General features: G+C 41.0%; 5 protein-coding genes across 7 annotated transcripts; 1 reads left to right on the plus strand and 4 right to left on the minus strand.

Moving 5' to 3' along the window:
- Window positions 1-4,543: 4,543 nt before the first annotated feature.
- On the minus strand, window positions 4,544-5,032 carry LOC108599134. Its single transcript, XM_017985923.2, has one exon. The coding sequence runs from the start codon at window positions 4,929-4,931 to the stop codon at window positions 4,719-4,721; it is 213 nt and encodes a 70-aa protein (XP_017841412.1). The 5' UTR covers window positions 4,932-5,032; the 3' UTR covers window positions 4,544-4,718.
- Window positions 5,033-6,782: 1,750 nt separating this feature from the next.
- LOC108598958 (CG32032) lies at window positions 6,783-8,557 on the minus strand. The gene is made up of 4 exons (XM_017985728.2): window positions 8,263-8,557; window positions 7,618-7,728; window positions 7,136-7,558; window positions 6,783-7,076 (listed from the first exon to the last, which is right to left on the minus strand). Exons 1-4 carry the CDS (start codon window positions 8,443-8,445, stop codon window positions 6,924-6,926), a joined length of 870 nt encoding a protein of 289 aa, XP_017841217.1. The 5' UTR covers window positions 8,446-8,557; the 3' UTR covers window positions 6,783-6,923.
- A 426-nt stretch (window positions 8,558-8,983) lies between these two features.
- On the minus strand, window positions 8,984-17,624 carry LOC108600134 (Tequila). Of its 3 annotated transcripts, XM_017987526.2 has the most exons (14): window positions 17,175-17,624; window positions 16,467-17,010; window positions 16,166-16,411; window positions 15,769-15,996; window positions 14,631-15,095; window positions 14,094-14,573; window positions 13,551-14,036; window positions 13,265-13,483; window positions 11,279-11,878; window positions 10,560-10,951; window positions 10,345-10,500; window positions 9,505-10,288; window positions 9,274-9,450; window positions 8,984-9,220 (listed from the first exon to the last, which is right to left on the minus strand). In XM_017987526.2, exons 1-14 carry the CDS (start codon window positions 17,226-17,228, stop codon window positions 9,084-9,086), a joined length of 4,968 nt encoding a protein of 1,655 aa, XP_017843015.2. In that variant the 5' UTR covers window positions 17,229-17,624; the 3' UTR covers window positions 8,984-9,083. The 3 variants fall into 3 exon arrangements, with proteins under 3 accessions (XP_017843015.2, XP_017843014.2, XP_017843016.2); XM_017987525.2 differs by having other exon boundaries at window positions 11,279-13,483; XM_017987527.2 differs by lacking the exons at window positions 13,551-14,036; window positions 14,094-14,573; window positions 14,631-15,095; window positions 15,769-15,996; window positions 16,166-16,411 and having other exon boundaries at window positions 11,279-13,483.
- Window positions 17,625-17,649: 25 nt separating this feature from the next.
- LOC108600135 (cytochrome c oxidase assembly protein COX18, mitochondrial) lies at window positions 17,650-18,831 on the minus strand. Its single transcript, XM_017987528.2, has 2 exons — window positions 18,317-18,831; window positions 17,650-18,260 (listed from the first exon to the last, which is right to left on the minus strand). Exons 1-2 carry the CDS (start codon window positions 18,773-18,775, stop codon window positions 17,670-17,672), a joined length of 1,050 nt encoding a protein of 349 aa, XP_017843017.1. The 5' UTR covers window positions 18,776-18,831; the 3' UTR covers window positions 17,650-17,669.
- A 111-nt stretch (window positions 18,832-18,942) lies between these two features.
- Window positions 18,943-21,116, plus strand: LOC108601088 (F-box only protein 33). The gene is given in 6 exon segments (XM_017989020.2): window positions 18,943-19,184; window positions 19,688-19,843; window positions 19,902-20,006; window positions 20,069-20,852; window positions 20,854-20,880; window positions 20,935-21,116. Coding segments are annotated over 6 exon segments (1,332 nt in total). The 5' UTR covers window positions 18,943-19,062; the 3' UTR covers window positions 21,073-21,116.
- Window positions 21,117-21,473: the final 357 nt, after the last annotated feature.

Below are 21,473 nucleotides of genomic sequence, written 5' to 3' on the forward strand. Positions count from 1 at the left end.
AACACTCAAGCAAAAAAGCAATGCGCTGGTTCATTTTAAAAGCATTAAAACTATTTAAATAGTTGGAGTGTGCCTAAAAATAATATTTAAAAACAACTGCGCTTAAGCTTGTTATCAGATCTTAACACATTATGTTGAGCAAAGCAATTAAAGTATGTAAAACTATAGTTTACATTTTTAAAGCATTACTTGCTGCATAATTTTTGCATAAAGCCCAAGCTCAGCAAGCAAAGTTTCTTAAATAGCAATGGCAATGGCAACTATCAGGCAAAGCAACAGCAAAATAATTGAAACTGAAGCAATACAGCTGCATTCTAACTAAAATAGCATTAAAAAAAAAACGTAGTTCAATTATAATTTGCTTGCTATTTCAAAAACAAAACAAATCTCTATGTCACACACTTAACTTAAAATTGGCGCTGAATCTGGCCCGCAAAAAATACTTCAAATTAAATCTCAAATTAAAAAACAAAAAACAAATAGGTCTAGCTCTAAGTATTTACCATTTAAATGTACAAGAACAATATCTCGATGGCGTCTTAAAAAAAACCAAATAAATTAAATAATTACATATTTAAAAATATATTTAATATCAAAGGTCAAAATGAAATTGTTTTTACATAAGCAAATGCATTTTTTAAGAAAAATATATAACAACGTCTACGTGTGAATTGAATAAACCTTATATATATTATATATGCACACACATACATACGCGCATATGCACACATTATGCATGTGTGTAGATTTGTGTGTGTGTGTGTGTGTGCAGTTGCAGACATTTTATTAATTATATACATATACAAATGTCGAGCAAAGTACATTTTTTATACATTACAAAATGCGTACGCGCCTGCCGTTCGACCACGCCCCCTGCTCTAACAGCCACGCCTATCTAAACTAAAGCCGCTGCCGGCTGCTGTTTGTGTGTGTGGTCTGTGTGCATGCGTTTAAAACGTTTTTGAAGTAAAATTTAATTTACACAAGACTGACGCTAAAAAAAAAATAAAACAAAAATACAAACTAAAAAAATATATAAACTGTTTACGAATTTTTCAAAATGCCGCACACAGTTGAAACTCCAAAGCAAGCGCGCCTACAAAGCAGCCAAGCGTGGGCGTGGCAAGGCGTTAGAGCACAGGATTAAAGTGCGTCAAATGTTATCCACGGAAGTGCGCTTTATACATGGTTATTATTATATTGTATTAAAATAAACGGAAAACCTGAGATATATATATTATATATATTTATATTTACAAAACCAATAAAAAAAAATACAAAAAAAAATATAAAAATGGTAAAGAACAAAATATACAGTGTTATTTTTATGATATTGTACTTATTAGTCAAAGCTGCAAAAGTAAAATTAAATAGTAAATATATAAAACATGCGCATAAAAAATAAAGTAAATATAATAGAGCAATATAAAATTAGTAAACAACATGAGATACACAAGAAATGTGATTGTTAAGTTATATCGAAGCATACACCCACAGACACAAACACACACACACACACAACAATGTATATGAACACTTCCAGCGGTCCTAAATATAAATATAAAAAATATACTACTGCAATAAATGTGAATTGAAATTGCAGCAGAGAAACGCGACAAAAATGCAGAAACGTTACTGTCTAACCATAACATAAGTGTATAATGAATTGAAATAGCTAAAAAGATATACACACATATATGAAAAAAATACAAAATACAATAAACGTGCAACGAACTCTAATAGATTGATGAATTGATGATGATGATGCTAAAGCTAAAGCAAAAAGTTATAGTCAATACCAAGCGCATTGTTTAGAGCAGAGTCTCTGCCTCTCCCCTCGCCTGCAATGCTCTTGGTCTACCTAGTTTAGTTGAGCATAGACCCCACATAGAGCGAAATTATTTATTTTGCATTTTCAAACCGACTTTTGTTTTTACAACAAAATTTGTCAGCAAAGCAATTTTTTTACGCATTTTTTTCTTCGGGGTTCGATTTCAATTTATTGAAATTTAAACATGGCAAATGGTGAAAGCAACAAATTCAAGTGCTTACTGAAAGTGCAAACAACAACAACAAAAAGGCAAGTGTGTTTAACTTTTTTAAGTTTTTATGTTGTTGCATACAAAAACAAAAAAATATTAATTGTTATATACAAAATAAAAGAAACACAAAACTGTAGCTAAAATGGTTTCAAGTAAACGAAATTGTTAAGTATTTTTAGTCGAAAATAATAAATATATGTAATAAAAAGAAAAATTCAATACATATGAACGAGATATATACAAATCGTATGAATTTATTAAACATTTGATAACATTTTTTCGTAGTTTGATATTTATGCAATGGAATCATGTTTTGTTTTAAAACTGCTGCTGACAAAGAAAAATCGCCTTGGTTATCAATTTTATGTTTCACAAACAAAATGTGCTGAAGCTAAATTAAATTTATAATAAATAATACACAGAACTATGAAGAAAATAGCAAATGATAACTTTAGATAAATACAAGTTTTAGCTAAAAACGAACACACACTACAAAAAATTGTCAACAAAATTCTTCCGTAAAAAACTTAAAAAAAAACAAGTCTAGTAAAATCTAAAGTTATATATACACACACATACATACAGCATATATATGTATAAGTAAGCAAGTAGTGAGCAGAAATACGTAAGACATATGAACAAACCAAACCCAACACACTTATACCTAACACTAGAGTTGTCACATATCGTTCAGGAAAAGTTCGTTGGAACTATTAACTGAACTGAATGATCGAGCTATAATGTGTGCTTGTAGTTCCAACTGTACAATTCAGCTGCATTATAGTTCTTTGTATTCGATTTCAAAACTATATTTCTATATTAGTTAAACAGCAAAGTGGGCAGGCTGCCTGCTTAAAACTAAATGCTCAGTTCATTCAGTAAGATTTGAACTAACTCTACCTACCACACACTCACACACACACACACACATACACATACATAGAACTAACTATATCAGCTGAGTATGCAGACAAGTTGGGGCTCTACACTGATCTCTACTGTGTTCTATCCATACATACTAAATATTATAAAAGCAAGAAAATGCATAAATGAATAAACTACAAAGTATTACCATTATGAGCTGCAATATTTTTTAATCAAAAGCGAAAATAAAGTAATAATATTAAAGATAATAATTAATATATATATTTTTTCTCTTTTGAGATGAAAACTGTTTTCGATGTGTGCATTGAGTTAGGACAAAAATTAATATATAGACAACAAAAGGCATTACGCGGCAAAAAAACATATTCCATATATCAAAAACCAAAGACAGTTTAAATATATTATTAAAAACAAATAATAAGAAAGGCGCAAATTTTTTGTGTACCTTTTTTTCTCCCGGTTTTTATGTGTACAATTGAAAACTTCCGTGTGCAAAACTAAAAAAAGAAAATTACAAAAAAAAAAAATACACTACACTACAAAAGAAAACAACAAGCAAAGCCAGACACTAAGCCCAACTGAAATTGTCAAATATGAATCTATATAAATATATATATTTAGATAACTATACATATATTATATACATGTGTGCAAATTATTCAAATACATCAAGTAAAAAAGTCTCTATATATACAATACATTATATATTTAGTAACAATTATAAAGAAAAAGTAAAAATTAAAATTAAAAACAAAAAAAAAAACATACGGATACGTAGTACAACGGCAAGCGAAATATAAAGTATAAAAGTAAAAGTAAAGGTAAAGAAAAACAAATATAAAAAGCAAGTAAAAGGCAAGGCAAAAGAATAATTATTTATAAAGGCTGTAATTTTAAGTAAAAAGCAAACGTTTAGGTAAACGATAAATTACAAGTACTTAAAAACAAAAAAAAAAAAAACGAACGTAATAATAATTAAAAGATATACAAAACTAAACTTAAACACATTTCACCCCACAAACAAGAATTATATATTAAACTAAAATGAATACTAATACAAATTAAGTACGATCGATATCTAAAAACGAAATTATAAATCTAAAAAAATACAAATACAAATACAAATACAAATACATACAAAACAAACTAACATACATACAAGAAAAGTAAAACATTAATTAATGTAACTCAAATGGTAAACAAAACAAAGAAAAACACAAAAACACGATATATATAAACGAACTCAATGTATGTAATAAATATAAAAAAAAAAACTAAATAAAAAAAAAATACATAAATAATGCGAGCAAATGGAGGTTTTATTTACAATATTTTAATTTTATGAGCTGCAATAACAGAAAACCAATTTGTTTTAACTCAAGTGCAATGTACAAATATTAAACATTCAATTTAATATTTGAGCCACCCTATATTATTAAATATTGTTTAATCAGCACGCGTCACGTCACATCTGCATGCTTGGACTTGAAGCTGCTGATGCTGATGCTGATGTTGATGACGCACATTGAAGGCTGAAGCTGATGCGCAGCCTCAAAAGGCTGATTAACTACAACAATTGTGTAGTATAACAAATAAAATAATATAAATATAATAAGTAGGTTTGCTTTTCTTTGCTTAATTTATTGCGTTTAACGTTTTGATGTCAGGGCTTATGGCCGGCAAACAGAACAAAACTTTGCTGCTTATGCTATCAACTATATAATAAATACACATTTAAAATTAACAATAGGAACTGTAGCTTGAAGCGCATTCGCTTAGAGGCTGGCGCCTCTATTGTTTAATAAAGCTGCGATTATATTTCTGCAATCGCACGCTCTGTGGCGCTTGCTGCTTGCGATCGAATTCGCACGTCTTGTTGGTCTTCAGCATGCGCGGATTGGGTCCGGCGGAGGTGCGCCAGTAAACCGTTTGCACGGCATTGCGTCCTTCGATGAAGCGTGAGGTGGCACCCACCAAATAGTTGACTTTATTAGCAGCAGACATGTTGGATGTGCTTGTTTGTTGCTTGACTAGTTGTGTTTTTGTTTTAAATTTTCCAGCCGGCTGCTGACTTTGACTAACAAATTGTTACTGTTTGCTTGAAAGGCTGTCGCGTCAGCTTTTATAGCACTTGACGCTTATCAGCTGCGCTTATCTAGCTGCTCAAAAATACATATATATGGCATAGTCTAATAGTTGTAGTTTTAGTGTCTTATCAGCATATTAATTGATTAGTTTATGTGCCATAAATTTGTGTGAGTGCTTCGCAATTGCAGTTTCTCCAGCAAATTCTGCAACAGACAGCCAGACAGACATTGAGTCATTTCCTTGAGCCGGGCTCAATGTGCAAAGTGCTGCTGCAGTCATTGACGTAAAATGCAGCACACATATTAATGCAAGTCATGCTGCAGGCTATAGCTAACTTATTTGTTTATAGCGCAAGCTAAATGGGCGTCTCATGCGCCACGCCCATACATGGCCTACTTGCTTTGTGGTCTTCTTAGACTTCCTAGACTGCATCCTCATGCCTATTATCAGCTGCTCATGGCGTGTTTTTTTTTCTACTCCGACTTAGGCGTATCTATATATTACTTTGAGTTTTGTTGTCATGACTGTTCATGAGCTGCCTACGTGTGACGCCAACAAAATGCATTGTATTTGTTTTGAAAAGTGCACTTACTTAAAGTACAATTATTTAATAATCAATTATGTTAAAGGTCTGCGCAATTGACATTAATTAATATATTCAAACAGCTGCTGCAATTTAATAAATTACAGTTGATGTATTATTTGGAACTCAAGCTATAACCATTTTAGTTCAACAAATAATTATATTACAATTAATATAAATCATATTTCAAGCAATAGCTTGTCTTGCTTGTAGCCTTTAAAAATTCATTCTAATTTATTTATTTAGCATCATTTAAATATTTATTTAAAGATTTGCAATTCAGTAAGAGCAACCGCCTTTCCCACACTGTGCACTTGACCGTCAATGTTTTTATTTGTCATACATCTTATCAAAAAAAAAGTAAAACAAAAAATGAATGTAACTGTATCAAAACAGAACGTCAAGCGGTCAGTGCGCGTCTGTCTGCAGTTGTTAAAGTTTACACCGCAAGCGTGCGGCCATTAGGCAAACAATAACAATGATAATGCTAATCATAATATTACCGTTTACATCATAACAACAATAATAATAATAAATGCAATCTACTTGAAGTTCAAGGGTGGCAACACGCTTAGCTCACGCTCTCGCTCTCTCTCTCTTTCTATCTATCTCTCGCTTGCTGTGTGCGCCATTTGTGGGTGGGCGGCTTAAGGGTTTTTGTATAGCGATAAGCTTGCCCCATTGCACGTTTTGGGCGGCTGTTCAATGTGCAACAATTGTCTCGCTTAAGTTGAAAACTTTCCGACTTGTTTACGAATTTCTAGTGGAAAGAAAACATTTCGTTTATGAGCTCGACTATTTTGGCGTTGATAAGACGAAAACTCTTGTTGAACAAGTAAAATAAAAACAATCGAGTGTATTAAACAGGTCAAGGCAGCAGCGGGCAGCAGCAGCTGCTTGTCTTAACTGTTGTTAGGCGCTGATATAGACGCTTTATCTTAGACAATGGAGCGTATGCGCAATCTTTGTGCCAGCAACTCAATATACGTTGCCTACTTCTGGGCTGCAGCTTAAGCCGCCGTGCGTAGGCGACGCTTTCTAATCGAATTAAGTTCACATTTTAACGCCTACGAATTATACGTAGACAGCCAGCATGTGTATAATGTGGGGGGTCAACTAATTGAGTTTAATTAGGCAGCCGCAACTGGCAATTAAAGCAAACAGTTTACTTAGTGCAACAAAAATAGTTTAGCAAAGCAAACTTTATTACCAGCACTTGCTGCTGTCTGAAGTAATGTATGAGCTTAAGTAGAATTATGCATAAATTAATATAAATTATGGCTGGAATTCGACAATAGTGCACAACTATTGTTGTCGTTGTCTGCTTAGTGCTTAATGCCTGCCCAAAAGGTTAACAAGAGCAAGCCCAGCAGCCCGGCTAGACTCAATTGCAAGCCACTAGCGCCATTGCAAACTTTGCGTATGGTTTCCGTGCTGAGTCCACGACGGAAGAGCATATTGCGTATGCTGCGTAGCTCCTAAAAATAAATACAAACATTAATCAATTGCTGCTTAGTTAATTCCGACGCCCACTTACATCTGAGCTGAGACCCAAACGATTGCGCGTTAGCACCAGCGTATATATAGAGCTCTTGACATCATTGCCGCAGAAGGTCAAGACCAGATGATCATTGACTGCTTTGACCACCTGCACAGTGCCCGAGAACTGTGAGTAGGTATTGAGATTCACCAGCGAGCCGCGCTGATCTCCAATGTTCGACCATTGGCCAGGCGCATCCGTTGTATAGTTGAATGTATATTCCAGATTATTATCACTTTCGCTCCATACCAAGCGCAAATATTTTGTGCGTAACGCCTGCAGACGTCTAAATTCCTGATTACTATCCAAATATGTGGGCGGGCTAGTGCTGGTGCGATAAATGTTTTGATTGTCTTGATTATATTGATAGCGATGATTGTTGTTATAGCCCTGACCATTGTAGCCCTGATTCTGGCGCACCTGTAGTCGTATATACAAAAATTATGCTAAAGCTTTAAGCAAATATATAGTAAACCTACGCGATCGGTTACATCGGTCAGATGTATGATAACACAAGTGTCGTAGTCATAGACGCCAGGAATTTCTTGACTGTGCATGATTATCTCGCTGCCATACCAGAGTCCCATTATCTGTAAATACAAATTCATTATAATAAGTACAGTGCAAGTCATAGATCAATAGGTTATTGCGATGTTATATTATATAATAGTTTGTAGATAAGTCTGAAACATAAACAGCTAGAAAATAAATGTCCGGTATTTAGAATTAAGCAAAATAATCAAAACATGCACAGAAACTTTTATATTTTATCATTGTTTTTAATACAAAAATACTACAAAAATATATCATTTAATTTGAATTCTCTTTAGCAGCAACAACTTCTAATTTGCGAGTGCTTACTGTAGTATATGTAAAAATAATAACATAGGCATCCGAGCAATTTCGATTTGCATGCAACGAGCATGTTGCTCATTTATTTAATTAAATGTTCCCGCATGCGACCAAGAGTCTAGCCACTGTGGGAAGTTGACCCTAAATTGACATAAAACGCACTCTCTGCCCTTCAATAAAGAAGGGTTAATTAGGACAAATCAGCCTTAATTGAAGCATAAGTTTTAACACAAGCAAACATGCAAACAAATCGAAGTACTTGAAGTACGCACCTGCTGCAGATCGACAGAGTTTTGCGGATTGACGTTGACGCAGCGCACGGCGGAATTGAGACGCTCCGTAGTAGTCATCATGTTATCCATGGAGCCATAATTATAATGATCCATATTGTTGGCAGCAATGCGTGAGCAGCAAATGCTCAAAAGCATGCCAAGGATTACAAATTTCTGCAGCATTTTCGATCAACAATTTAAACACTCGCCAGAGCGTGCCGCAAGTAGAGCCAAAAGCAGCGCAGCAGCTAAAACAACGATCTGCGCTTAATGAAATGCCAGAACAAACTGTAAACAGCAAAACTCATAAACCGCAGCGCAGCTTAAGCATTGAGTGCGATCTGCGCTGAGAGAGAGAGCGCGCCGCATTACAATTGAAAGCTGCGCTGCGGCGACTGCAGCGACAGCAGCGCATGCATAAGCTCGGCAAGCTGCTGCGCTGACTGCGCTGCAGTTCGTAAATATATTAATTAAGTTAATTGTAGCACTTTTTAGTTGAGCCACTGACGCGTTGCAAACGCCCGCACAATTCTATAACCCTTAAGCACTCTCTCCCACTCTCTTGCTCTCTCTCTCTCCTCTTTCGCAATGAGTCAAGCTCTACAGCAATTGAGTAGAAATTTAATTTTTTGTTCATTGAGGGCGGCTGCTGTCGACTGCGCTGGCGACTGCGAAAACTTGTGAATTAAATTCGCCTTGTTGTTGTAATTTTTTATTGTCATTTGCTGTTTGTTGTGCGTTTTATTAGCATTGATTATGTGCTTAAAGCTACAGCGCTGTGCATTTAAATAAAGTCAAATTAAAAGATAAAGCAGCGCAGCTCAGAAGCGCTTAAGACTTTCATTAATCTTTTCGTAAATCCAATCAATATAATGACAGACGCGCACGTAGACGCCAGGACGATTCTGAAAGCCGCAATGCTGTCCCCAGGATATAATGCCATACAAGGTTTCACCATCTGCCAAAGCAAAAAACATTTAGTTGCTATAAGTAACAAAGATTGAAGCTTACCCTCATCGGAGCAGACTAGCGGACCACCGGAGTCGCCTTCGCAGGCATCCACGCTTTCATCCATGGAACCAGCGCAGAACATGCCTTCGGTCATGGCCTCGCCATAAACATTAAGCTGCTTACAAGTGGCGTCTGGCAAAATGGGCAGCTGTGCTGATCTCAGCTCCTGCGCAGGAGCTAAACAAGCAAGTTTATATAATGTTAAAGCCAATTAAAGTAACAGCTACTTACTGGACACACCCGACTTAATGGAGCCCCAGCCTGAAATAGTGCAGGTGCGATTCTCCACAAGCGGCGCACCCGGCTCGGGCAGACAAATCGGCTGCACATAGTCATTGAACTTAAGCGGCGTCTTTAGCACCACCACAGCTATGTCATTATTCATATGCGTGGGCTGTCTGAATTGCTCGTGTGTATACCAAGTGTCTATAAAGGAATCCGACTCGGAGTGCTCCGCTATGTTGGCATAATGATCACCCACGCGCACAAAGTAAGCGCCCTTGGGATGACCATAAAGACAGTGAGCAGCAGTAAGCAAATGCCGCTTGGATATAACTACAGCGCCACACCAATGACTAGAGATGCCGCCACGTCCACGTGTTCTTATAGTAGCCTGCCAGGGATGACGACCACGCTTTGCAATGCTGCCCTGCACCACACGCTGCTCTGGATGCGCAAACTCATCGTGCAGATCGTCTTTGAATATGCCACAGCGTCTGGGCGTGCGCAGAGCTTTGCTCGAGCGTTCCCATAAACCAATGTCGGATAGACTGACGCTGCTGGCGGACTGCACAGCAGCGGACTGATTGTTGCCCAGCGCTTGAAGTCGCGTGCGCTGCTGACGCGGACGCGCTCCTACGCTGCAGCGCAAACCCACATCCTCGGTATGATTGCAGTTGTGCTCGCCCCAGTTCCAGTGACTGCACTTGTCTATGCTGCTCTCATTGCCAAAGCAAAGCACCTGATCCAGCCAAATGGGACCGCTGCTGGGACCAAACACATTCTTTTCCAGTTTCTGCAAGGCAAAGTGAAGCTGATTAAACAATTTGTTGGCATAGTTGGGTAGCTTACAGGTCTGCCATAGTAGCCCAAGGAATTGCAGGCAACCTGCGCAGTTTTTAGATTGAAATCATCATCGCAAACGCTGCCCCAAACGCCATGATATTTAACCTCCAGACGTCCCTCATTAGCAGCACGTCCGCCCTCCAAGCGATACTCAATAGCTGCCTACAATTGTAACTCCATTAAGTTAGTGTAAATCAGCTTTATATAGCCGACTTGCTTACCTTGCAAACTGCATCGCTTTCATCTGATTTATCCGCACAGTCCTGCGTATTATCGCAGACAAAAGCAGGTGGTATGCACTCCTTGGAGGTGTGGCAAAGCCAATAGTTATTGGGACACTTCAGCACTGGCACTTTGCAAACCACGCCCACTACCTCATCCACGCCGCAATTGTGCACGCCCCAGCCCTTAAAGTCGCAATCCTTTAGCTGCGTTTCATTGCCACGACACTCGATCTCATCCATAACATAGTTGAAGTTGCGCTCTGGTGGCTCGTAGTAGGAATTGCCACGCACCTCGGCGGCGCCCAGCTTGAAGCCGAGCTCATGGCAGACCACATCCGCATCGCGTAGACCAAACTTATCATCGCACACATAGCCCCACTGGCCATTGACTATAGAAGTGGAAAGTAGCATTAGTTGGGTACAATCTTTAGCTTATAGCTTATTTATTTACTTGAATAATTATTAAACAAAATATTAGTATAATAACTAAAAGCAAATTGAGTGTTAGCTCATTCATTTTTAATTTAATTAATCATCCCATAACTTTGTTTATGTTTTAATTAGGGAATGTTAAAATCCTTGATTTTACACCTGCAGCTATTTCTTATATGTATTAACCATCTTTAACGAATTATAACAGATCTGATTGCGTTTTTTTGGGTTAGTAAATTTTTAATTTATTTATATTTTTTTTAGAATTCACAAATGAAACTAACCCTTGACTTCGATTCTGCCCATGTGTGGACTTTCGCCTGTCAAGCGCAGCTGATAGCCCAAATGCTCGCATCTCAGCTCATCCTGGCGATTGCCGCAGTTGTTGACGCCATCACAAACTTCAACCTGCTTCACACACTTGCCACCGCCACAGTCGAATTCACAGGCATTGTCAAAACTGCTGCGTAAGTTAATCTGGGGCGGCACAGGCTTGTACTCCTCAGCATCTTGCTTGGGATTCACAGCAGGCTCGAGCTCTTCAATTTCTTCGCTTGACTTGGCTGCTTCCCTAAAGGGATTGGGTAGATTGGGATGCTGCGCATGGAATTCGGGCGTATGTTGTTGCTGCTGGTGGTTATGATGGTGATGGTGGTGGTGGTGGTGGTGTTGGTGGTGGGGAAAGGAGTGCTGCTGTGGCTTATCGAAAGGATCGGGCAAATTTGGATGACGCTGGTGATATTCACGATTGTGACCATGCGTCTGCCAATTCTCAGTTTCAGTATCAACTTTGCGTGTGCTGCGTTGCAAGTCCGTCGTGTCATAGCTGCTGGTGTATGTGGTCGGATAGAGGGTATGCTCAGTGCGCGAGGACTCCAGCACATCTGGAAGTACAGAGTCATGGTCAGCATGTTGCAAGCTTGACTGTTCGCCAGCCACAATCAGCTCAACTTCATCGTCCGGTTGTCGTCGAGTCGTGCTGCTGCTGCTCGTAGGCAAAGCTGTGGGTTTGGGCGCAGCCACTGTGGGTGGTTTAACTATGGCGGTGATTATGGCAGCCTCTGCTTGCTCCGACACATTGCTGCTGTGATGCGCATAAGGATGCAGCATAAGCTTCAGAGCTGCACTCAGCGCTTGCGCGTCCAGCTGAGTTTTATTAATTGGATTATTATAGAACTGATGCTTAAAAGGCGGTGGCGCCAGCTGCGGCCGCTTAGTGGTGCCTTCATCTTCATAATCATAATCATCGGCTGGATTAAAGGGATCAGGCTGTTGCCAGCTGGCATTGTGGGAATGCGCTACACCCGCATAGCTGGGACTATAATGAGGCTGCACTGGCGTAAAATGAGCTTTGGTGGCATATAAGGGAAAGTTAGTGGGCGTGGTGGAAGGAACTGTGGGTCTATGATTGGCTGGAGTGGGCTGGGATTGTTGTGTGGGAGCAGGCGGCTGCAAGCCACCAAAAAGATTGGATTCATTTAAGACTGGACGCGCTGGCTGTGCAGCAAAAGTGTCAGGAAGCGGTTGCCCATGAGCATTTGTATCTGGCCGCTGCGGCTCGCCGTAGTCTAGATCTATGGACTCTTGTCCGGTTAAGTCAACTGGCTGTTGTCTGGACTCGTTTGGCAGCTGATCTCTAGCTCTAACGCCATGAGGTGTTGTTGATTGCGCTAAAGGCGGCTGCACGCCGCTAAAGAGTCCATGAGCATTTGTCTCTGGCCGCTGCGGCTCGCCGTAGTCTAGATCTATGGACTCTTGTCCGGTTAGGTCAACTGGCTGCTGTCTGGACTCATTTGGCAGCTGATCTCTAGTTCTAAAGCCACGAGGTGTTTGTGGCGTTGTTGATTGCGCTAAAGGCGGCTGCACGCCACTAAAAACTCCATGAGCATTTGTTTCTAATCTTGGCGCTTCGTCATAGTCTAAATCTAAGGGTTCTTGGCCTGTCAGGTCAACTGGTTGCTGTCTGGACTCGTTCGGCAGCTGATCTCTAGCTCTAAAGCCACGAGGTGTTTGTGGTGTTGTTGGCGGCTGCAAGCCACCAAAGAGATTGGACTCATCCAAAGGCGCAGCACTGTGTGGCGGAGCAGCAGGCGAGGGCTTTTGATAAATGGGATAAGTGTGTGTAGCGGCATAATCTGGCTGTCTGTCGGTCAAGTCAATGCGACGCGGCTGTGGCTGCGCCCAATAAATGGGCGTGCTGGGCGTGGTTTGCATGGGCGCTAGCGGAGCTTTATAGATTGTGTTGCGGGCTATGGTTGTGGCATAATTACGATTCGGTTGCATTGAGCCTTGTACATAAAGCACGCTGTGCTCTGGAGTCTGCTGCTGAGTGGAAGAGCCAGACCAGTAGCCTTTGCTGCTGCTTGGCGGCGGCTGCTGTTGCTGCAGTGTTTGATGATATTGTTGCACAAAGCCCACACCAGCTGGTCGTTGCATGTTCATGTTGCTCCAGCGATTGCCAAACTGCTGCGACTTGGACTGGCGCCCATCTGTAAATTGTTGATATAAATATTATAAACTTAAATATATTATAAAGTAAAATTGTTAGTTAGTAACCATAGGGCGCTTGCCAGCCATAGCTGCCAGCATTTGTGGCAGCTTGATAGTCACAGCGATCGTAAGCTGCCACCTGTGAGTCAACTAAGCAAATACGCTGCGAAACGCTAAAAATATGCCCCAAGGGACAGTCGAGCACTTGCGCCTGCGCTTGACCAGCGCAACTCAAATAGGAATGCGGCAGCGTAGGATGCGGATAGCTGCCCTGCAAGCCCACAGGACAAAATATATTCAAGCTGGCAGTTGCATGTAATTGTTGCTTCATTTGCATCCACCAATCGTAGTACAGCTGCAACTCGCTGCTGAGCGCAACGCGATCCTGACGCGGCACATTCAAGGCGGACTGACAGCTGCGCTGATTGAGACTGTAGTGTTGGTCATTGGGGCACTGCATGAGCAAAGTAACGCCTTGTTCGCAGCTCAAATAGCGACGGCAATCAAAGGGATACACAAAGTTGCCAACAGCGTTTGGGGGACAACTAACGGCTGCAAATAGTACGAAAATTAAAAGTTGCACTCGCTTGTTACTTGAGTGGCACTTACATTGCTGCTGCTCCAGCTGCTGCACGCCTTGTTGCAAGCTGCTAACACGATCATTGCTTGCCACCAGCGCTGCCTTCATGCAATATCCACGCGATATGCTGTAGTAATCCTGTGGCGCACATTGTCTTATCAAAGTTTGTCCATCTACACAGGAGACATAGCTGCTGGCATCGAATGGATGCGCATAGAGTCCATAGACTTGAGCTGGGCACCCTAAGGTGCCAGAATTGGGTGCCTGCTGCTCTGAGAACTCATGCTGCGTCTCCACTAAATACTCCACGCGATCGTATTCACCCGCCAGCTGATCCCGCGCTACGCACTCGCGCTTGGCAATGCTAAACACCTCGGAATGTGCGCAGGACTCCACCAAAGTTTGTTGATTGCGACATATCAAATACTTGGTGCAATCGAAAGGATGCAAAAAGTAGCCCTGCGCTTGCGCAGGACATGTTACCGTCGTTAGATCACGCATAAAGTTTGCTGCGAAGATTCAAAGTTAACAGCAGCAGCTCATTTTGTTATAGTTTGCATGCTTACTGTTCAGATAAACATCTATATACGCATAGTCCAAATATTCATGCGCCAGCAGCTGCTGCTTGGGCACACAACGCCGCTTGGAAATGCTGTAGTAACTGCCTGCCACACATTGCTGCACTTGCAACAAGCCATGCTGACACTCAACAAAGTAGCCAGCGTGGAAAGGATAAGCAAAGCTGCCGGACAAACTGGCAGGACAAGCATTTAGCGCAGATTGAAAGATTTGACTATCTTTATAGCTATAGGTGCTTTGCACAGTTAATTCGCCCAGAAACTTGACGCGATCTGTGTCAGCAACCAAATGACTTAGGCGACAAGCGCGCTGCGAAATGCTGTACGCATTATCCCACTCACAGCTCCTTACGCTCAATTGACCCTGCGCAGCGCAATGAATATACTTGCTAGCATCGTAGGGATAAGGATGCAGGCCTTCGGTGCCGCCAGGACAACGCTTGAGTTCGAGTGCTAAGTAAAGAATTTATAAAGTAGCTGCAGTTGCACTAAATGCGCACAGGAAATTTAATTTCATAAATGCAAGCAAACTAAATGCACTAGTTTGAGTACTAACGAATTTAAATGATAAAATAAATTTATTAATTAAATATATGTAAAGCACATATTGCGCATAAGGCTTGGACTTGGTTGCTTGTATAACATTAGGCATATATTGGAATTGTTTATTATTACTGTGCTGCTTGTTTTATAGCAAAGAGAGATACACAACATGGGGCCTCTCTTGTCGTCTACCTGTCAACCCCACACACATGTAAAGCTTTCGCTCGATCGTGCACGATTTTGTTTCCGCTGATACGACTGAGCGAGAGCGTCTCTGCTTTGTTGCTGAAAGAGCGCCCAGCGTAAGATGAGGGGTGGCTTTGCTTTTAGTCAGTCTGTAGCCGCAGACATGAGAGGTCGACTGTCTGCAGTCTTAGCAAATTATTAACTGATCTAAGAACAATTGTTGTTCACAGCATTGAGCCCACGTGTTAACTTGTATGTATTTTAAGCATTAAATAAAATGTTCTAATTTAAAGAACAGCCCAATTGTAGAACAGTTGTCTAATATGATCTATATATTCAATCACTAGCTTGCTTGATTTATGAAATGAATTTCCCATGTGTAATTAAAGCTACTTACAATACTCAGTGCTAATCTCAGACACTATGAAGGCCACATAGTCGCTATAACTTAGAAGATGCTTGGCAAAACAACGACCTTTGGATATGCTAAAAGCTTCCTGAGGCCCACAGCTCTGCACAGCAAGCTGTCCAGCTTTGCAATTGAGCAACTTGGTGTGATCAAAGGGATGCAGGAACAAGCCCTCAACACCACCAGGACAAAGCAAATCACTCAGGTTGGCATTCACTAAGAGTAAGCATTAGTTTGGAAAGCTAAAGAAGCAGAGTAAGAGCAAAGGGCAAACAAGAAGCGTGTATGAGAAAGCAGAGAATGAAAACATAAACCCAAAATGAAAAGCGTATGTGCGAAAAGCAGACTAAAGCAGTAGCATAGAAAAGAAAGCAGAGCAACTTACAATTTCTCGCAGCAGGATATTCAATACAAACCGAGCTCTGAGCATCGAATAAATGAGCGGGCGGACAACTTGCTACAATAGCCTGCACTTCAATGCCACACTTGATGTACTTGGTGGAATCAGTGGGATGTGCAAAGTTACGACGCATACCTGGTGGACAGCTAAATTCACTGCCGGATGTAATCACAGGCTTAGAGATAACCACAGGCACGCCGCCAGTCAAAGGTGTATAGCTCAAAGCATGAGCTGGCATAAAGTGTTAGTATAAAGTCTAAAGTGTAAGCATAAATTTATAACTCACTGTGTACTGGTGGTGGTGTTGGTGGTGGCGCTGGCTGCGCACGTCCCACTCCAGCGCCGCCTGCACCGCAATTGACTTTATGCTTATAATCGCAGATTAACATTACAGGATCGAAGGCAGTGCCTGGTCCACAGTCCTGTATAAATGTGCGTCCATTGGCGCAGTTCAAGAACTTGGTGCAGTCAAAAGGATGTGCTTGCAAGCCATTTACTCCTGCTCCACATTGTGGTGAGGCGTCCAACAAGCGCGCCGAATGTGCCGCTCCGCCACCTGCTCCGCCATTGCAGCTTGCCGAACTCTGCGCATCACATTGCCTGCTGTTCACATTGAAGGCCGTGCCTGGTGCACAGGTTTGTATAGCAGCCAGTCCTTGTACACAGCTTATATATCGATGACAGTCATGCGCATAAGGCTGCAATTGCGTTGTGTGTCCACTGCAGACCGCATTGCCTGCCTGCGGCGTCTGCTCTTGATTGGCATAAGTCAAGTGCGGTGCTGATAACCCAGCCTGTGCGCCATAATGATAAGCCTGGGTTGGATTCAGCTGTCGAAAGCATAAAGTTATATAATTTTGTTTTTTATGAAATTGTTTTGTGCCTAATTGATAACAATTTGCCTTTTAAATATTTATATTCATGCTGTTTTTATTTTATATCATATTATTGCTTTAGTCACTCTTATTTTAATTGATTTATCTGCTCAACTTACGACTAGCTGCAGCAGCAGCAGCCCCAATCCCACACAGCGTATGCTGCAGCTCATTGACTCGTTTCAATTACACAAATTTATATATATAAATTATATCAATTGTCTTTATGTATATATAGTATATAAGCTACACTTGTCACTGATAGCGCCGCTGTCTTTAAAAAGCAATTGAAATGCGAATTTTTTGAATTATTCGTTCGTTGTTTAGCCGTTCAAGTCACAGACTCGACTGAAATTTCAATTCCGTGGGGGCTTCTATCTGCCTGGGATGAGGCTGCCGGCAATTGACTGTCGCCTTATCGTTCTTAGCAATCTGTAGCGCTTATCGCTATTGTTTTGGTTTCATTTTGTTTACTTTATGTGTGTCTTTGGGGTATTCCACGCATTTATTATGTTTAGCCTAATGATGAGTCCACCTTTTTTTAGCTCTTGATGTGATTTACTATAGGGGGAGCATATTTACATAACAGTTAAAATAACAGGCAGTAGCAGACTTCACTTGCTGGCCGTCTTATCAGCTGGCGCCTCTTCCAATAATCTGGCGCGCTTTTGTATTTTCAGCCAGAGCTGTTCATATGGCTGCTGCAGCTCTGTTGCTGTTTGTGGTATGCCCACTGCACGTCTCAGCTCCGGCGACAGTATTAACAGATTCTGTGCCAAGCCAAAGCTGCTGGAAGCCACCCAGTAAACGCACAAGGCTGATGGCACTGTGCAAGCTATGGGCACCATTAGCACGCTCAGACCACGAAATACATTGTTGGCAATGCTTTGCATGCGCGTTGCAGGACGCGTGCGCGTCATGCTTTGCACTTCCACAATGCAGAGATTGATGAGTCCCAGCGCGACAGGCAGTATGTAAGAGTTATCCACTTGTGTGAGATTGGGTATCCAGCCAAAGCCGCCTATGGTCATTTCCGTAGCTACTATTTGTGCCGTCAGCGTTGTAGGATCGGGCAGCATGTAAACCAAATTACGCAAAGCTACCGATTGACAAATCCATAAAGGTATTTGACCCCACAGCACTATGACTGTCTTCAAGGGATGGCAATTGTCACGCACTATGAGCTTTTGCCATTGTTTTTTGATCTGCAATGCAAGCATTAGGTTAATAAATTACTTTTTGATAATGTTTAATAACAAACCGATCTTCTATAAACAACAGCTGTTTGCTTATCGGTCCATTTGAATTTCTGCTTGGCCATGGCTGCTTCGCGCTTTAATTCCTCCACTATAGCCGGCATTTCAAGCGCTATTTTCTCTATTCGCGCCGTTATTTTGTGCTGATAAATCGTCAAGGGCAGCGTCACCACAGCCCTGAACATAAACGTGGACATTACTATAGATGCCCACCAGGGCAATCCTGTGTAGTCGTGTATCTGGATTAGTGCATCCTGCATATAGGCCACAGGTGTGCTGTTTGACAGCGATTGCCAAAAACCCACTAGACCGCCGGCATTGGCCAATTGTGTTGCCGCTGTTGCAGCCGCTGCTTCTGTTGACGCAAAGCGTTGTTCCTGCCACCTGCTGTGGCGTAAATAGCCATAATTGCAAGCTGTAAGTATTTGTGGCCGCCGACTTGCAGTTTTTAATAAAAACAACATTGTTTATTTATAATTTGTTACCGCATAACGTTTCAGTGCGGTCGCTTTTCAACAGCTGTTCGACAACACTGTTGACAACTCTAGACCATCAATATTATAATGGATGATACTCGCCATTTTTGTACCTGACTTGCATATCTCTCGCTCTTATTGCAACTGTGTTGCCGCACTGCTCTCTTAATATAGATAATACGTGCTGAGGAAGAAGATTGGAGTGTAACGCGCAGCTTGTAAACGCGTTAAATAGTGTACATTAAACAAATAAATTATAATTTTATCGAATTTCAATGGCATGGGAAAAGATTCCTGCCGTTGCACTAAATCAAATCTACGACTATCTAAGTTTCGAGGACCTGAAAGTTGTGTCCACTTGCTGCTGGTCATGGAGAACCAATTTTTTCCAAAGACGGTAAGTCCAATGTATGTATATGCAAAATATGCGCATACATACAATATGTATATGTATGAAATACATATACTTATGCAGCGTGGGTGAGAATTTCGCTTTTACGTCTCAATCAAATGCGAATTTGCTGATGCTGCAAATGACGCACAGCTGTTCCCAGCTGCGCCCTCAAAAACATATCAAGGGTGTGGGGTGCTGTAGCACTTGTGCTTTGGCCCAAAGCCTTGAACAATAACAAAGCATTTATTTATACACTTAATAACAAAACAAAGCCAACGCACACAAACAAACACACACATACACACATGAATGTGTGTGTGTGTGTGTTTACATGCACAGCTGATGAAGCAATTAAACAATAAGCTATTTAGCATAATTTGAAATACTCTATTTGAATACATAAACAAATATATAAGTTTAATATTTCTTAATAATTTATTGTATGCAATAACGCAAACACTGTTTAATATTAAACGATATTCAATTTTCCGCTTTCCCCTTTACAGTTATTTTAAAAACTTTCGCTTTCACATTGACGTGGCACTAGATGATCAACTAGCGTTCTTCCATTGCTTTATGTGCAATCTAGCACAGGAGGTGTCCATAAGCTTTGATCTGAACAATGCTGGGCAGGCACAAAAGATGCGCAGGCTGCTCAACAAGTAAATAAGCCAACTAAGCAACAATATATATAGTTAATACTTTCTCTGCATTTTACAGAGTGGCACGAAGCGACAACATACGCGCATTGCGTTTACAAACGAGCAATGTTGGTGTCGCATCCGCTGCCAATTCATTGACCGATAATGTAGTTGCCATGGAACAGTAAGACTGCGAATTGAAATACTTTCAATGCTGCATTTGAATACACGTTTTGTCGTTTACAGGACCTTCATCGAGCCCTTGAGGTTATTGCTTAGCCGTGTCAGTCAACCTTGCCAAATTTTAGACCTGGGTGCCATTGAAGCGCTTACATATTATGGCGATGACTTGCTGCAGGCTCTGGCCAATCCACAAGAGCTGCTGGAGCTTACGTTAGCTAGCATTAAATACGATCCTAGTCACTACCCGATACTAACGTTGGACACCTCGCTGCTGCAAAAGTGCGCTGGACTGCAGGTGCTCTCGCTGGACTATGATTCGCTTAATGATGAGATGCTGCACACCATACAGGTGCTGCCCTTGCGTAAGCTATTGATTGCAGTCCATGGTCTGGACAGCGAGGAGCAAGCTGGCGCCTGCGATGCTGCTTGGGTGAGGTTCTCAGAGCATTTTGAGAATATACAACTAGTGCTGACGCTGATCTATGCCTACGAGGCGGTGGAGCAATTGGAAGTCAGCATCTTGCGGCGTCATATGCCTGTGACCCACATACGTTTGCTCTTTTGTGAATTTATGAATCGTACGGCCATTGACTGGATGGCTAGATATTTCACCAACACTTTGCAGAGCATCTACTATATAGACACGGTGAACAAGTATCATGGACGTAGCGATTTGAGATTCATACAGCATGAGGATCCTTTGGTCATGTTAGCCTGGTGCTGCAAAAAGCTTGAAGAGATTGTGGTGCACGGCTATGCCATGGATCCACATAATCTAGTGGGCATTGCTAGGCTTCGTGGCAGACATCTGAAACGTTTGGAGGTCTCGCAAATCTGTTGGAACAATGGCAGCCTTAACAAATGCATTCAATGATGTGAGTACAGTGCAAAAATCTAAAACTTTGAACTAATTTTGTGGCCTTTTTCAGGAAATGTCCGGACTCTTGGGACATGAGTGGCAGCCATGTATTGTGGAGCAGTTGCCGGCAGGACTACGCGCACCTGTCGATTTTAATGCGCGCGATCAATACGTCTATGAGTTAATGCGTAAGGATCTAAGCGATTAAGCACAAAAATAACCAAAAACAAAAAACAAATTAACAAAAGCAACGTCAGGCTGGAACAGCAGTTAGCCAAAAGGACACGTGATCGAAGTAACAAAATGAAAATCTGCGTTAGCGCAAGGATAATGCGAATCGTACACTTTACAACTTAAGTTAGACCTAGAGACAAAACGATTTTGATTGGCAAGCCTTTATACAATTATGATTTACAAACGAACCACTTTCTGTTGGCCAAACAAGAAATGTATGTAAAGACTTGAGCACTTGAAAAATGCGCAAAATTAATAATGACGAGCAGTTTGTTTCGCAAAGAATGAACAACTAGCGACGACGACGAAGTATATTAGAGAAGAAACTGAGGCAGTTAAACATCATTTTATAAGAAAAGCAACAAGAACTGTGAT

This window comes from Drosophila busckii, chromosome 3L, assembly GCF_011750605.1.
Source record: "Drosophila busckii strain San Diego stock center, stock number 13000-0081.31 chromosome 3L, ASM1175060v1, whole genome shotgun sequence".
NCBI lineage: Eukaryota > Metazoa > Arthropoda > Insecta > Diptera > Drosophilidae > Drosophila > Drosophila busckii.

What these genes read in the sequence shown, in the direction of transcription:
- LOC108599134 (XM_017985923.2), bottom strand. Translation starts at nt 4,931, where the DNA reads ATGTCTGCTGCTAATAAAGTCAACTATTTGGTGGGTGCCACCTCACGC.
- LOC108598958 (XM_017985728.2), bottom strand. Translation starts at nt 8,445, where the DNA reads ATGCTGCAGAAATTTGTAATCCTTGGCATGCTTTTGAGCATTTGCTGC. An exon ending in ACTCTGTCGATCTGCAGCAG is followed by an intron (nt 7,729 to 8,262) that starts GTGCGTACTTCA and finishes TTGTATTTACAG; the next exon opens with ATAATGGGACTCTGGTATGG. An exon ending in GTTTGGGTCTCAGCTCAGAT is followed by an intron (nt 7,077 to 7,135) that starts GTAAGTGGGCGT and finishes ATTTATTTTTAG; the next exon opens with GAGCTACGCAGCATACGCAA.
- LOC108600134 (XM_017987525.2), bottom strand. Translation starts at nt 17,228, where the DNA reads ATGAGCTGCAGCATACGCTGTGTGGGATTGGGGCTGCTGCTGCTGCAG. An exon ending in TATAGATGTTTATCTGAACA is followed by an intron (nt 14,574 to 14,630) that starts GTAAGCATGCAA and finishes GAATCTTCGCAG; the next exon opens with CAAACTTTATGCGTGATCTA. An exon ending in GCAGCTGGAGCAGCAGCAAT is followed by an intron (nt 14,037 to 14,093) that starts GTAAGTGCCACT and finishes TACTATTTGCAG; the next exon opens with CCGTTAGTTGTCCCCCAAAC.
- LOC108600135 (XM_017987528.2), bottom strand. Translation starts at nt 18,775, where the DNA reads ATGTTGTTTTTATTAAAAACTGCAAGTCGGCGGCCACAAATACTTACA. An exon ending in CTGTTGTTTATAGAAGATCG is followed by an intron (nt 18,261 to 18,316) that starts GTTTGTTATTAA and finishes CTTGCATTGCAG; the next exon opens with ATCAAAAAACAATGGCAAAA.